This window comes from Rhinolophus sinicus, chromosome 6 (assembly GCF_057876585.1).
Source record: "Rhinolophus sinicus isolate RSI-liver-muscle chromosome 6, RSI-T2T, whole genome shotgun sequence".
Lineage (NCBI taxonomy): Eukaryota > Metazoa > Chordata > Mammalia > Chiroptera > Rhinolophidae > Rhinolophus > Rhinolophus sinicus.
In genome coordinates this window covers 60,068,739-60,084,086 of record NC_142506.1, presented here as the reverse complement: position 1 = coordinate 60,084,086, position 15,348 = coordinate 60,068,739, and the positions used below count along the sequence as shown (strand labels likewise).

The 15,348-nt window shown below is 45.2% G+C and overlaps 1 protein-coding gene across 3 annotated transcripts in view; it reads left to right on the top strand.

Moving 5' to 3' along the window:
* The window catches only part of TGFB2 (transforming growth factor beta 2), a 74,527-nt gene that overhangs the window by 35,094 nt on the left and 24,085 nt on the right, over positions 1 to 15,348 (top strand). For all 3 annotated transcript variants that reach the window (XM_019742637.3, XM_019742716.3, XM_019742790.3), the window contains one exon: positions 13,074 to 13,237. In XM_019742637.3, the coding sequence (XP_019598196.1) occupies positions 13,074 to 13,237 (164 nt within the window). The remainder of the gene's footprint in view (positions 1 to 13,073; positions 13,238 to 15,348) is intronic.

The following is a 15,348-nucleotide window of genomic DNA, read 5'->3' as shown; positions in this document are numbered from 1 at the left end:
TCCTCTGCAAGATCAGAAGCTGTAGTTAGGGGACCCTGTCTACCCACAGAACAATGGAGAGAACAGGGTGTGAGGTCAGACAGTGTATAATTAAGCAGAGCTACGGAGAAGGCATCTCTGCCTCTGTGAGGCCATCTTGGGGGAAGAGAGGTCACAGATGGTTCCCCACATCCAGAGGGAAATTTTAAAAGTGCTATAATCTCCTGGGCAATTGTGGAGTCTCTTTGAACACTGAAAACTGATTTTGTTATTGAGGGTGAGGGTCAAAAAGCATCTCGGAGTCTTTGCTATGCCCACTGCCACAGTAGCCGGTAGTCCAGTCTCCCCTCACCCACCATGGAAGAAAGAGCAGACTATTCTAAAAACCTCTTACATCCCCTGCTGAACCGCAGGGAACCTGGCCTCTCCCTGCTTCTCTCATCTCTAGGTCATCCCCAAAGTACCAGTCACAGAGAAGGATTGTATGTCATGATCCCTGAGGTGGCTGCCTGAACAGAAGTCACTTTCTCCATCTTGGTCCCTTGTAGGTATGCTGATCCTCAGGCTTCTGTGCATTTAGAGGAAGGTACTTCCGCTCTTGGCACTAGGATGGCTATTCACAAGGAAGAGAAAACCGCTCTCCCCAGAGCGCCAGAGCCAGGTGAAAAGGCAGCACGTTCATTTCAGTGGTGTTGTCTCTCTTCAAGGTGCAGCATCACAAAGGTCTCACAACTGGTCTCCCCAGGCTGCTGTGCCTTCACTTTAGAATGCATCCCGTGGGGACCGGGCTGTTCCACCAGCTGCTTTCTATCTTACAGGGAGGCGATTCCTGAACTGGTGTCAGAGGACGAGCATTGCATAAGCACTGAGAAGTCCAGACAATCAGTTAAATGAAACCATTGGGCCTCTGAGCTGGGGTGTCCTCAACAGTGGGATAGGGATGACACTACCTAGTTGTCGGGGTTGTCAGGCTCAGATGATATGATAGATGTGACCGAGCGTTGTGCAACATAATGACCTATGACGATGCAAGGGATTGTGAGTAAGTCATCCTCATGGTGTGACTTAGCTGTTTGAGAACAGGATTCATGTCCTTTGGTTTTGTGACATTTATTGAGCACCTATTGTGTGCTAGGAGGCTCTGTCCTAGGGCTGGAGCTAGGACACAGGACTGGGAAGATGACAGTTGCAGCCCCAGCGCTTGGTGAAATTTACAAAGGTCCCTCCTCCCCCCCAAAAGAGCCGGTCCCTCCAGTACTGGTCCCATGGGCAGCCTTGTCAGGAAGGCCTAAACGGAGCTGTCCAGGGAGGTGCGATAGATGTGTGCAGACTGTTCCCTCTCCCTCCGTGATTTCCAACCCTTACCGTGGACATAACCCACTCCCTGCTCAAGAGAATTCTCGTGCTGTCTAAGTGCACTTACACAGAATTGAGAGCTGTTACCAGGGTTCCCTGGTCAAAAGTCCTCTGGCAATCAGCGTACCCAGGACAGTGTCACCTGGGTCCAATGTATTTTGCTCTTTATCGGTAAACTTTCATTCACTTGCACACACGAAAGCTAAATTAATGTATTCCTATGAGATTATGGACCTGGCTATTTTCTCACTTTCCTGACACAGGAAAATCTTTCAGACATGGTAGCTAGCCTTTAAAAAGAACCTAATGATACACCTGAAACTAATGTAACATGATGCGTCCGTTATATCTCCATAAAGAAATAGTCTGGTGAAATCAAGGTACTAGGGCAAGAAATGGGCGTCTTCAGTGACATAACTCACAAACCCTGACATGGTAAATGCTATTCCCGTGACTTCACGGTATTCTGAGGGTATTACATGTAGGTAAGCCTTCTGCTGGGTATGTGTAAATGGTCCATGTCTGTACCTTCGTTTGCTCCTTATTTGAGTCTGGGTTTGTATGTGTGCATACACCACTGTGGTACTCGGGGAAGTCTATGCTTTCTCCCTAACACAGTTAAGAAGCACTGGCTTTATTCAAAGAGCTTTTCTTCTTTAAGGACGACTTAGGAAATGCTTTTTAAGAAGTGTAGGAGAGCCGTGGACTTGGAACTTAATACAGGCATTTATCCTGCCCCATCTACACAACCGCCTGGCAGAAGACAGTGCAGAGAGCTCCAGAAACCACCCGAGTTTTGACCCCTGTCAGCAGGAAAGACTTCTGAAGGCTTCTAAGGAAAACAGAGAGAGCTTTAAGACAGAGCTTAAACTTCCCTAAAGAGAAGAAACTCATTTTTTTTTCCCCTTAAGAATACTTTTTTCTCCAAATTACAGTGCTTCCATCTTTGCTGGGGTATAAAATAAATTGGAGCTGGTTGGAGTAATTCTTTGGACATCCTGGCTGTTAGCATTTAATCCGTTTTCTTTCCCAGTGTCCCTAAGAACAGATCGAAATGTGTACGTTGTATAGCCTCTGTACACCCAAATCACAAGATTGAAGCGCAACTGCAGGGCTTGCTCTCAGACAATTACATAAAAATAACACATTTTATTTAAACATTTTAAAGTCTGTAAGCCATGGTCCAGTTCTGCAGTGGAGATTCTTAAAGACTCTTCCTCCCCACCCTCCCCAACCTCCCCAAACGGTGGCCTGACCTTGAACAGAAAGCTGCTTAGCACCCAAACGAACACGGTTTTTTAAAACAAGCCTAACTCGCACAGCTCCGTTCCAGAACTCGTTAATGCCACAGTTCATCTGGATTCCTATAATTCCTGTACGTTCCTATATCTTAATTGCCCATAACCGTGTTGCCAGTACAAACAGGATGGGGGACCAGTACACGCTCTTAAGGAATACATCGACCAACCCTAAGAAAGCACCATCCTTTGAAACTCTAATTGTGTTTGTCAGGTACTGCATGACCTTCTACTGAAATGCTAACAAAGATATCTAATAACTGAAAATTCCGTCAGAGCAACTCTTACTGCTTACCATCTTTCCGTTCCAGTTTCAAGGCTATCATTCAGCATAAAGAACAACTCAGACCTTTCATTCAGCTTTTCCAAGCAGTATATTTGGAAACGAACCCTCAGAGTGCCGATTAATAGGGGATTAATGGGCATTCTGGGGTGAGGGGGCTTCTGGATCCTTCCTCAGTCTTGTCCCATTGACCGTTTTCTTTGGTGATATGCAGTAAGACACAGCTGGTCTGCTCATTCACCCTGAAGGAAATGGGCCTACGCCTGGGCAAACAGTTTTGTCGTGGTAGTAGTGTGATTTCACAGCGCAAGGGGCTCTTGGCCTAGAGACTGGGCCGTCCCCCTTGGAGACGAGCATAGAGAAAACACCTCGGAAGGAGGTAGTTCTGGTATGGATTCAGGTCTGTGTTCACCTAACTAATCTTAGAAACTTTATTCATGATCTGTGAATCTAGGGAATTGAATGAAATCGGTACTAAATATCTGTCTGATTTTAAGACTGTCTTCTGCAAAATCATTTAACAAATGAATGCACAGGTTTACCAAATTAAACTTTAAATCCATCTTAGCATATTTGAAATGAGGACTCAAATCACATAAGTACACATTGAATAGGGGTACGTTGTAACATTTGCACAGAAAAAGCCTCAGAGTAGAAAACATAAGATAATGGCATCTGTAAAATAGTTTGTGTGGAATGACCAAAGAGTTGTAATTTATTATGTATTCAAAACACACGGAAAATAAGATATAAGTGCAAAGGTTCAAAAACGAGAGAGAGAAAATAATTGTTGGGATGCATGAATAAAAAGTTCCACAATAAAGAAGGTAATAGTTCTACTTTATTCTGCTTTGCGACTTATGTTCAGATTGAAAGGTTCAGATTTAAGATTGGAGCAGAGATGAGAACATCCACAAAAGTAAAAGGTTTTCAGGAAAAGTAAAGAAAGGAAATAGGCATGTTTGCTTAGAAAAGAAAAAAAGAGGTGGGGCTGGGAGACATGAGAACTGGCTTCAGAATTTCTAAGTAGGGTCAAGTGGAAAGGGGGTAGCAAATCATCTTGTGTGGCAGAACTAGCTCCTCTGGGAAGACTTGTAGGTAAGCAGATCTGAGCCCAAGACAGGGAAGAATTCTTGTACAGCGGGGCGTCAGAGACCATAGTACACCATCCACCTGAGTTCTGAGTTCTCTGTCATTGAAGTAGTTCTGGGAGAGGCTGTCTTGTCTTGTCTTGTAAATAAAATTGCAGTAGGAGGAATTCGATACCAAAACATTGAGAGAGCACCAGACAGGTGCCAGGTAGTCCCTTTTGGGTTCTCATTTCTAAGTGCGATGAAGAGCTTCAGAGAGAATGTATGTTGACTGCATTTGATTTTTTTCTCTCTCCAACTGGTTAATGCAGACCATGTATTTCTCTTCCTAGTTAGTCACTCCCAAGTCATGAATTTAATGTGTTAGGAGTAATAGCCCATGCCACTTGGTTAAATTGGTAAATAGCTTGCAATCCTAGCAGGGTGTGCCCTGCTGCTTATTAGCTTAGCTTTAGGGCAGAGTCACAAATCAGCATAGTGCCTCAATGTAATTAGGCGGTTACCTTACAAAGAAGTTAGGCCACAGGCAAGAAGCTCATGGAAAACACAGCAAAACTCACAGTGCAAGACAGGCATTGGCCATTATATGCCTCACTGCTGTAATTTTGGAAAGATTAGAGAAAGATTTTCGGGCTGGTAAGGAGCCACTACACCCATTAAACATGTCAAGCGTCCACCCCAATCATCGTAGAGCTGCAAGGAAAATCCAGTAGTTTCTGGGAAGGGGAAGGTTGAAGTTTGTTTGGTCTGGGATAAGAGTGCTCTCTTTGCAGCAATGAGTGAAAATGTCCAAGATTGGGTATTTTAATCCTTATTCTGCCAACATTTTGCATCATCCTGAAAAGATTTTACTCCTTAGTTTTCCAGTCTGTAAAAAGATTAAACATTACGTGGGCTTCTCATCCGTTAGGAGATTAAAGATGATACTCTAAATTTCCAAGTTTAATGCATTAGTGGAATCAATACGTCTTGCCTTCCTTCTGTTGACCTTGTAGGGAGCCATTGCTAAATTCTGGACTAGAAGTATGAATAACAACGACGTGGAGTCACTGACCCTTTGACACGCCCCTAGTGGACCCAAACCATGACTATTTTGCCCCCTGGATATTGCAGAGAAGAAAAAAGGAAAGCAAAGTTTGAAGAGAAGTAAGAAAAAGAGGAGAGAAAGAATGTAGAGCAAAGGAAGGGGAGAGGATAAGAGAAAAAGAAAAAAAATAACCCAAGCACCCCCAAAACCAAGAGAGCTTTATGTGCTTTGAGGAATGAAACTGTTCTATCTCACTCCTCAATTGCCTGTTCTAACCATGAGGACAGCCTGCCACGGTGAGGCCATTCCGAAGAGATAGGTCACATTTGTGGTCCACCTGGCCACTGAGTGGGCAGGAGCCCCATCCATGTTCATTGTCCCTGACTCGCCTGTAAGTGACCCACTGGCCTCCCAGCACAAGAGTTGGCCCGCCCCTTTCCACAACCAAACATGTCACAGCAAAAAGCCCAGCACTCTTGACACAAATTCCCTACGTCCTGAGCATGAGGAGAAACGTAGAGGCATTGGAACCAAGTAGCTGTCTCTTTGTAGGTGGGGTGTTACGAGGGTGATGGACATGTTGCAGCAGAAACTAGAAACCTCGAGTCTGTCACAGTTCAAGGAAACCAAACCACCCAGGGCCAGCACCACTGTTATTTTGCTTCGGTTGCCCTGTGGAAGAAGGGGCCCGAACGCTCATGCCGATAGTCCCCACGGTCTCAAATAGCAGCTAGATGAAGGCCAAGTGGCATACGCTGATGCTGACACAATCAGACTCCCAGCTGCCAACAGCACATCAAGTCTGACACCGTCCCCCTCGTGGAGACGCCCACTTCTCGTCGCAGATGCTCTGGTGCTCTGTTACATTTAATAGGGAGGATGGCCGGAGAGAACATCAGAAACCACTGCTGATGCCTGTTTATTTCTCAGTCATTTTGTGTGAAATTGCTGTGACTTGAATGTGAGCAGCGTTTGGGATGTGGTAGTGAAACAGAATCCATGTCCATTGTGCCAAGACAAATTTCAGGAAACCCCAAAACACAATTGTCTTGGTTTCTTGCTGGCTCTGCGTGCACACAAATAGAAGCTGGTTTGTTGCCCTCCGACCATTGGTGGGTTGCTTGTCTTACTGCCCACTGGGGAATGTCTAATGAACCCCAAACTACTCCCCTTAAAGTTGGGGATGTCAGGAACGAGGGGCCACTACACTCATTAAGCATGTCAAAAGTCCACACCAATTACTGTAGAATTACAGGAAAAGTGCCGTCATTTCTGGAAAGGGAAATGGGGAGTTTGTTCATTCCAGGAGCTTGCGGATAAGAGCCAGTGGGTACCACGGGGGCCAGGGGCACTAGGCACCTCTGAATGGGGGTCCAAAATATGCTGAGGAATACTGGTGTCAGCCAAGTGCCTCTGCTGGGGGTACTTTCACACTGAGTTATCCCCCAAAGGTCGTAACCAAGGCCATTCTTTTAAGGAGCATCAGTGAAAATGCTGGGCCTTGTATTCAAGTTTCTTGAGCTTTATTGCAACGTCAAGGTGACCTCTAGTTCAGAAGGAGCCACTTTTTGGTGCCTGTTTTTGCAGCAATGCTCCAACGCAGGTGTTGGTACTTTTGCCTGGGGTAGTATTCATGTCCTCTGCTGGGGTGGGGGTGGGGGGACTCCTCTGTGCAGAAGGCAAGGCATTATGGTGAAAAGCCAGTTTTGATTGAAGGGCTAACCTCACTCTCCTTGCTCTTAATTGTTTTAGCTGTGAAATGAGGATGAAAAACACCTGCTCGGCACAAATATAGTAGGTGAAGCTGTTATAACAGGGGAGGGAGGCATAGAGTAGAATTCTGAGGCTGCAGGCCACACGTTTTAGGGTGTGGATGGTAGGCTAGAGGTATTTTATTCATCCCTAGCCAGTTGATGACATGGAGTAACATGGGAAGGGAAGCCTGGCCAAGTTCGTTGTAGTCAGACCATAGGCTAGGGCAGTTCATTACCAAACCTGAGGCTAAAACAGAATCACGAGGGATTCACCCAGTAGGTCTGGGATGGAGCCAGGTAATCCGAATGTTAACAAGCTCCCCAGGTGAGCCTGACTAGGTGGTGAGTGATAATCACATAACAGAGGACGTAGGGGGGAAAGCAGTTTGGGGCGGCTTGTCCATGGGAAGCGTCAGGACGGGAATGACGTAATTGACAGAGCCGCGAGTGAGGTGGGTGGCCAGCTAGCTCAACGTGCCCCCGGCTTCAGGACACCCCACTTTCAGGGTGGTGGGGGGCAGGTGTATCTCGACAACACAAGTTCTTCCAGAGAGTTAAGGGTTTCCAATGGTTTCTTTTTTTTTTTTTGCCTTCCTTTTTTATTCTCTTTTTAAAAATTCATAGACAAATTCTTTATATAGTAAGGCAAAATATGACCCTCTGGCGCTACGGAAAGTAACAACTTCTATATGAAGTATTTGGAAACTCCGAAGGGATTTGATGGCTCACCTGTTGTTCAAGCTGAGTCTTATCATTTCCTGCCTGTGCATGAGAATCACCTGAGGAACCTAGAAAAATATACCCTGGTCCAGGGAAACGGACTTTCAGGAGCTGGGTCCCAGGCACCAGTATTTTAAAAAGTTCTTCAGTTTGAAAAAGGTGAAAGGGACTAAGTACAAATTGCCAGCCATAAACATAGTCCCAGGGATGCAAAGTACAGCATAGGGAAGATGGTCAATAATATTGTAGTAACTGTGTATGGTGCCAGGTGGGGACTAGACTTATGGGGGGATCACTTCGTAAGGAATGCAAACGTCGCTGCACACCTGAAACCAATATAATATTATGTCGACTGTAACTGGTTTTATTTTTCTGTTATAAGAGCCTTAGCACGCTTCTGGCTGCTTCAAATTCTTCTCTGTCTTACTCTTTTTTTTCTATGTGGAATGTCTGATGAAAAGTTTAGATGCTTTTTTTTTTTAATCATTCAAAAGTATTTCTTGAGCTCCTACTATGCTCTATGGACTTCGGCTGCTTCATTTACCAACAGAGACAAAGATCCCTCTGTGGAGTTGATATTCTATCAGCAGGAGACAGGCAATAATAAATAGAAGACTAATTAGATAAGTCAATTTTATAATATGTTAGAAGGTGATCAGTGCTTTCAAAAAGTAAAATAGTATATCTCGGATGTCCCATAATATTTCTGTCTTTCTTTGTGGATTCCTTTTGTTCTGTCCTTTATTTCAGGGGTTCTCAAACTTTGGGGTACGTAAGAATCGCCCAAGGAGTTTGATAAAATGCAGCTACCCGGGCCCTGCCCCATGCCCACACTTTGAGAACTCCTGTGTAGCATCCATCCTGTAGTAACAGGAGCCCGGGCTGCGTGGTAAGCCTCTTGCAACTTTTCCCCTAGGAGGGAGACAAGCTTGTATTTAAAGTTCAGGTACATGCTGAGTGTGAGGGCAGGAAGACAAACAAAACCTCCAACTCTCTAGTGATTCCTTTCATACCCACACCTTTCCCTTTGAACTACTGACCTTCTGCCTCATCCAGGAAACTCCCCAAGGACACTGAGACCAGTGCCCAGTTTCCCTTGGGGGTTCTGCTTGGTGCCTGCTCCAAGGAAGCTACTGGTAGATGCTAACTGCTGTTTCTTCTCATTCCCTGGCCTCTCCCTATCAGCTTGCTATGTGACCTGGCACTGCTCTCCCCAGCTAGGAGTCAACCAGTATTTTTGGCACCGTGGTTCTCACACTCTGACGGTGTCGTCAGACTCTCCTGGATAATCTGTATTTGTCACAGGTTCCTAGGAGAGGCTGACGCAGTAGATCCGGGACCAAACTTTGAGAACCAATGCTTTAGCAAAGGCAACAAATACCCAGAGATCCTGGACCCAAGATCCCAACGTCTGTCACCCTTTCTTTCCTGCCATTTTTTTTGGATGTCACCAACCTAGTCGAGAATAAACAACAGTTAGATTGTTGGGGCCTCGCCTCTTTGGGCATCATGGGGGGATTTCTTTCGGGCCCCACATCTATGTTCTCTGTCAGAGCTCATCACATATTGATGAAGTTGTAAGACCTTTCTTCAGTTTTTGCTCTTCACTAACTTCTTTTTTTTTTTTTTTTTTAAGTAATGGTCATACAAGTATCGTAGTGGAAGGTGGAATTGCTTGATGCAGAGACATTTGGGGGACAGTAGGATTCTCTTGTCGTCCTTTGTGATGATCAGGGTTTAATAGAAAGATGAAATGTTACAGGATGGTGGTAGAGAGTCAGTGAGAATATGTTGGTGACTGTAATTTCTTTCTGCAGAGGAGAGGAATTAGAGTCTATAGAGCCGTTTATAAACTGCTCAAGGTGCTTACACTGGGAGAAGATAATATACAATGAGCTAATAAATGATTTGGAACAGATAAGTCAGCATACAATGCATATAAAGTAGCTTGTGATGAAATCTTATAATTAGGCTTTCTGCGTACTGTGAATTTGCAAACAAGTAACCAGTTAGATTTCCTCATGTTCCCGCCTCTGTCCACTTCCCCAAAGTTTGATTCAGCAGGGATGTGTGGCCAGCGTTGAGGTGAGGGGAACACCATTCCTTTGATGACGTTCTGGAGTCTTCTCTGTGTAAGATTTTCCCCGAGAGGAAGGCACAGGGGAGAACATGGGAAGAGGAGCAGAATCAGCCTCCTGGTCTGAATCAGTCCAAAGTGTGGAGGAAGGAAAATCGATTTGATTGAACCAGAAAAAGTGGGTCAGAAATGGCGAGGAAAGAGCCAGCCAGGACGTGAGTGTGGGTAAGCTGGCCAAGGTCAAGTACAAGTACCCGACCACCTGGCGATGGGGTAGGCACCGGGATGGGAATTCCAGAGGACTTGAGAGAGAACTCCCCTTCCCTCTAAATGAGTTCTTGGAGAAGGCAGAGGAAAAAGCTCCATTCTTCCAAGGCTAAGTGGGTGGATCAGGGCTGCACAAGCCATTAAAACCTCCCCTGCCGCTCTGGTGCCCTGAGCTGGCGAGCGAGCCTGCTGCGTCCCGGCTGGCTGTACATGGACTGCTTTCGCTTCGCCCCACACCGGGCATCCAGAAGCTTTTATGAAGTAAGGGCAGGGTCACAGACCAGGCTAGAGCACTTTGCTGTGATTCCCCTCCCCCACTCCTCCCAAACACAGACACATTTGGCAAATCATTCAAGTTCCTCAACCCGGCAGGCAGGGGACTCTTGACCCATAGCAGATGACAGCAGGGGACAGCCAGGACCCACCTTTGCAAGTGGTGGTCAGTTCTTTGGTCGACAGTCTTTATAAAGCGAGCTGGAGCAGAGATGTGTGGATGGCTGCTGTTCTTTCCTGCTGGCCCGGTTGCTTCACTGTGGTGACAAGACCAAAGCAGAGTGGCTGGGGGAGGTGCGGGGTGGGGGGCTGCTGAGCCATCATTTCTCCTCGTGCAGTCACTGCTTCTACTTAAAAACAAGGACCAAAAACGCGGATTTGTGTTATCAGGCAGTTGAAATAGAAACAGCCGCAACGGTTCTGCTAGCCAGAGGGGAGGTGGGCTGTGTGCCAATGTGTAGGGAGCAGAGCAGAATAACCACACTTCACTACCAACCTACTCCTGTAAATATTTGCAAACGTCCCTTCAAAGCTCGAAAGCCTAGGACAGGATCATTGGACGATTTGCTTAGAAGAAGAAGAAACAAAATTGACCTCATGATCCGTGACAGCCATAAAAAGAAAGCGTGTGAATGGGCAGAAGACCAGAAAGGGGGGAAAAAGTGGCTCAAAGTTTAATAAACACAAAAGAGAATAAAAATAAATCTCAAGAGCACTTATTTACACACTTGATGGAAGGATAAGATTGGGGCTGGTGGGTGTGAAAGTGGGTGTTCGTGGAAAGGCCTGTGGGGGTCCCACGGAAAGGGAAAGGGGGGCAGGGAACTACATGTTTACCCTTCCTAATGACAGGAAACACACTGACTGAGCTTTGCACTTCCAGTAGATTCTTTCAAAGCATCTTTGCAGCTTCTGCTGTCTAATGGGGAGGCCATGGGGAGATGAATGCAGCCACTAGGCCTCTGAAAGGTTCTGGCCAAACTAGAGGGTGTGAAAAGCCAGAGCATGGCCTGGCCTTTCCCAGGCTTTCCTGCTTGGGTGTCCCGCCTGTTTTCAGCTGAGCTGGTTAGACTGGTACCAGCCCATCCAGTCACCTGGGAGTGTGCACGTACGGAGGAAAGATTGTTTTCTTCCTAGCAGCTACCTTTTCAAATTGCTATGCTAGGGGGCTCCAGAAACCTTCCAGCTTATATGAATGTTTGCCCGCCTGAACACTGTCCACCAATTATTTCACGGTAGTAATGCCCTGGGCCATTACTGTGTTGGCACGAATACTTTCTTTTCTCCGAAACCTCGATGCTTTAGATTTTGGGGTTTTGTTTGCTTGTTTGTTTGTTTCTGAGCCTTCTGGTTCACGTGCTACAAAGCCTCACTTCACACAGTCGTTTGTGAAGCAACCATCGAGCCCAGCATGGATCAGAATTCACTGCATCCCCATAAGCTGCTTTCTGAGACTCTAGGACCTGGGGAAAGGGATGGGGCCCAACTCTCTAGCTCTGAGGATAAAAAAGTGTAGAAGTCTTAAGATGAGAAAATCTTGATATGTTTCTAGCATTTTTTTCCATGTAGCCATCAGGGCATGGATTTCCCAAGAAATCACGAAAGGTATTTATTTCTGTTTAAGATCAGCAAGATGGCTCACTTATTTAATAAGAAGTTAGTCTTGCCAATCAGCAGATGCCTGAGTCTGTCAAGGCTCCGTTGATAACCAGTTATGCAAACAGTGGGTATGTGGTGAACTCCATGTGTGAGAGCCCAGTCGTAGGTATGTGGGGAAAAGAAAGACTTGGCAAATACAGTCTCTCTGCCCTCAAGATTCTTCAGATTTCATGGGGGAAAAAAAAATAAACCAACATAATGCAGAAGTAATAAAAACCTTTGTCAAGAGTCATCAACAACTGTGAATGAGTCTGTTATAATAAAGCTATGTCACTGAGGAGGGGTTTGAAGAAAGTAACCGAACCACCTGAGGTGGATGGTGCAAGGAAAGCAAATTTCAGGAGAGTTTGGAAGAGTGTAGACATATCTGTACCCAGTGGCCTGCCCAGCGTAGGTGCTCAATAAATGGGTTTTGTAGAGGAGGCATGGGGACAGAATTAGGACATGCTTTGTTTTTGGTGTTGCCTTAGGGCCATCTTCAAAGGCAGCGGCAGACGACTGCAAAGTAACAACAAAACTCTAGCAACCCATGACATTGTTGTGTGCGCTACGTCTATGTATTTTACATGGCTCAGAATTGAAGGAATTGGGGCTGATTCTTTCCCTTCATTAGGCAAGATTCCCTCACACCAATGGATATTATTCTTGAGTAAAGGATTTTAAGACTGTACTTGGTATAGCCAGTATATGGGCATAGTTTTTTTTTTCTTCTTTTTTTAATTCAAATTTCCTCACCATAACTTCACTAGAGGGTGTATTTGGTCACATGTGTGTGAAAAACCCAATGATTGAAGCCAAAAAAAAGATGCAATACACGAACCTGGAGAGAGTAGGACATTTGGATGCCAACATTTCAAGGAAAAAAAATATACAGGCAAACTGTTTGCCATTAGAAGCTATTTTCTTGGCACACATGATTAAAGTGTATGCAAGTCCGACAGCTCTCTCCAGGCATCAACTGTCATGAACGTGCTCCAATGCATAACCATCTAGGATTTTCCACTGCTATGTCAGCTTTCAAAGGATAGGGTTAACTGCATGCCCGCAAATGGAGTTGGAAGTGGTTTGTTAATCTCTATTAATCTGCTACTCCTGTAACCAAATGCACATGTTTATTTTATTTTTTTTTTCTGGCTAAATTGTTAATGGTATTAAATTGGCCATTGAAAATGAAATCATTCTGTAGATATTTTCCTTATGGTTTCTTGAGACTGTCTCATGCTGCCCGGTCTTTTTTGAGAGAACAATGGATTTTTATCAATTTCAATGATTGCCCTAACTTTTTACAGATGCCATCCCGCCCACTTTCTACAGACCCTACTTCAGAATTGTCCGATTTGACGTCTCTGCGATGGAGAAGAATGCTTCCAATTTGGTGAAAGCAGAGTTCAGAGTCTTTCGTTTACAGAACCCAAAAGCCAGAGTGCCTGAACAACGGATCGAACTGTATCAGGTAAGTTTTGCTTGGGTTGTTTTAATGGACAATCGGCTTGAAGTGTTAGGGTAAAAGTCTTTCTACTGTCTTAGATTTCCTAAGTTGATGATGTAAGCCATGCTGTACATTCACAATCATGACATAGGCCCTCATTTGTCACGCCTCTTACAGGGAGAGATCATTCCTCCATCACTCAGGTAGTTTAGAACCTTTAGAATGAAGTGGTGCAGCTCTGAGCACACTCAGTGGCATGAATGGCTGGAGTACCCAGCCTTGGCTGGGCTTTAGTCCAGAAGTCCACCCTCTAATCTGGAAAGTCAGATTACGTAGGCCCAATTCCACCCTAAGGAGACAAGACAGTTGACTTTCCTCTTCTCATCCTACGGCTGTTGTCCCTTTCTCCTCTCCTTTTCTCTTGTTTTCCTCTCTACTGTCGTCTCTTTCCCTCTTTTTTCTTCTGTTTTCTTCCTCTTTGCTACCTCCTGTATCTCATTGACTTCATCCTGTCTCCTTTGGCTCTCTGATTCTGTCTTCTCTTTCCAGTGCTCTCCACCTCTCCACCTCAGCGTATATACCCTTTGTCATCCCTGTCTTCCATTGTTTCAGGCAGCCCAACCATGACTCTCATTTCCCTAAGTCACTGGGTAGTTGTGTCAGAAGAGGATGGTGATGATGATGATGGTGGTGGTGGTGGTGGTGAAGAAGTGCCAAGTGATTGAGATTCCAGAGGTGTTCTTACAAGCTTTTTACTGAAGTGGAGTCTACAGGTAGTAGTGTCAGCGTCACCTAGAAGCTGTGGGAAAGGCTGACGCTCAGGCCCCACCCCAGACTCAGTGAATCAGACCTACATTTTTAACAAGACCTCCAGGTGATTCTTAGGCATATGAAAGCACTGCTGTAGGAGCCCTGAGTCTGTGAGGGAGGTAGACCTATAAGCAGGTCACTTAAATGTGTCATCGTGTCACAGAGAGAAGAGCTTGGAAGGAGCTCACCAGGGAGTTGGTATTTGGGTGGGGCCTTGAGAAGTATCTGTTAAGACAGGATGAGGGACGGTCATTCTTGGCGGAAGGAGCAGCTTGTGCAAAGATAGGGTCTTGAAGGAGCTGGTTGAGGGTACCTGGCAGGTGGTGCCCAGTGACGGGAGGTGAGGAGAGACTGGTGAAAATATCGCCCTCCAGGCAGACTGAAGAGGATCCCTGAGGACCCCATTTCAGAAGGAAGCTCGTATGACAATATGACTAACGAGTGGGCTGACTTAAGAAAAGAAAGGAATTGACATTGTATGTGGAAACCTGTAGTTGTCCTGGGTTCTAAACATTTGGAAATTTTATCAGTTTGGATAAGAATTGTCTTTGTATTTATCATGAAAATGGGGAATTACCATAGAAATAAACATTGCATGTGAGATCTCAGAGAATACATTTAAAGTTGTGTTTTTTTCTCCTTTCCAATCATTACTTTTTTAAGTTTAAAGTTTTAGAAACAGTTTTCAAAGACTGGTTTATATGTGAGTTCATGAAAAATAATTCTTACTTATTAAAATGCGTCCTTGAGGAGCTCTCCTTGGAGACCTTCAAATCTTAAAGTGAGCACCTTGAGTGGGAAGGTGACTGGCAAACATGCCACTGCTTCCTGTCACCTAGTGGAGTGTCAGATAGAGTTGGCTTCCTATGTACCAGACTCTCTGCTAAGCACCCCATAGGTATTGTTCCAGGGAATACTCACAGCTACGAGTATACTATGAAGTTTGTATGAGGAGGTCTTCTTATTTTTTTTCCAGAGACAAAATTGACACATGACGTTGTATTAATTTAAGCTGCAAAACATGCTCCATTGGGAATCATAGATTTAAGGTGTATCCCAAGCTTTGGTGGCCATTTTGTCCCATAAAATATAAAAGTGCTCTTTCGAGAGTCAGAATACTGGTCTGGAAGGACCTAAGACAGCATTTCTGTGAGTGAGTTCAGAGTTTGTCTTGTCTAGAGCTGTGCAACTATCGATCCTTCCTGCTTGGGAGAATTAGGACACCTGACTTCTGCGGAAGTCATGTTTAACTTGGCAAGGGAACTCAGGGTTCTCACCACTTTCTCCTCTCGACAGAATAGTCTGTCAGAACTTTGAAGAATGGT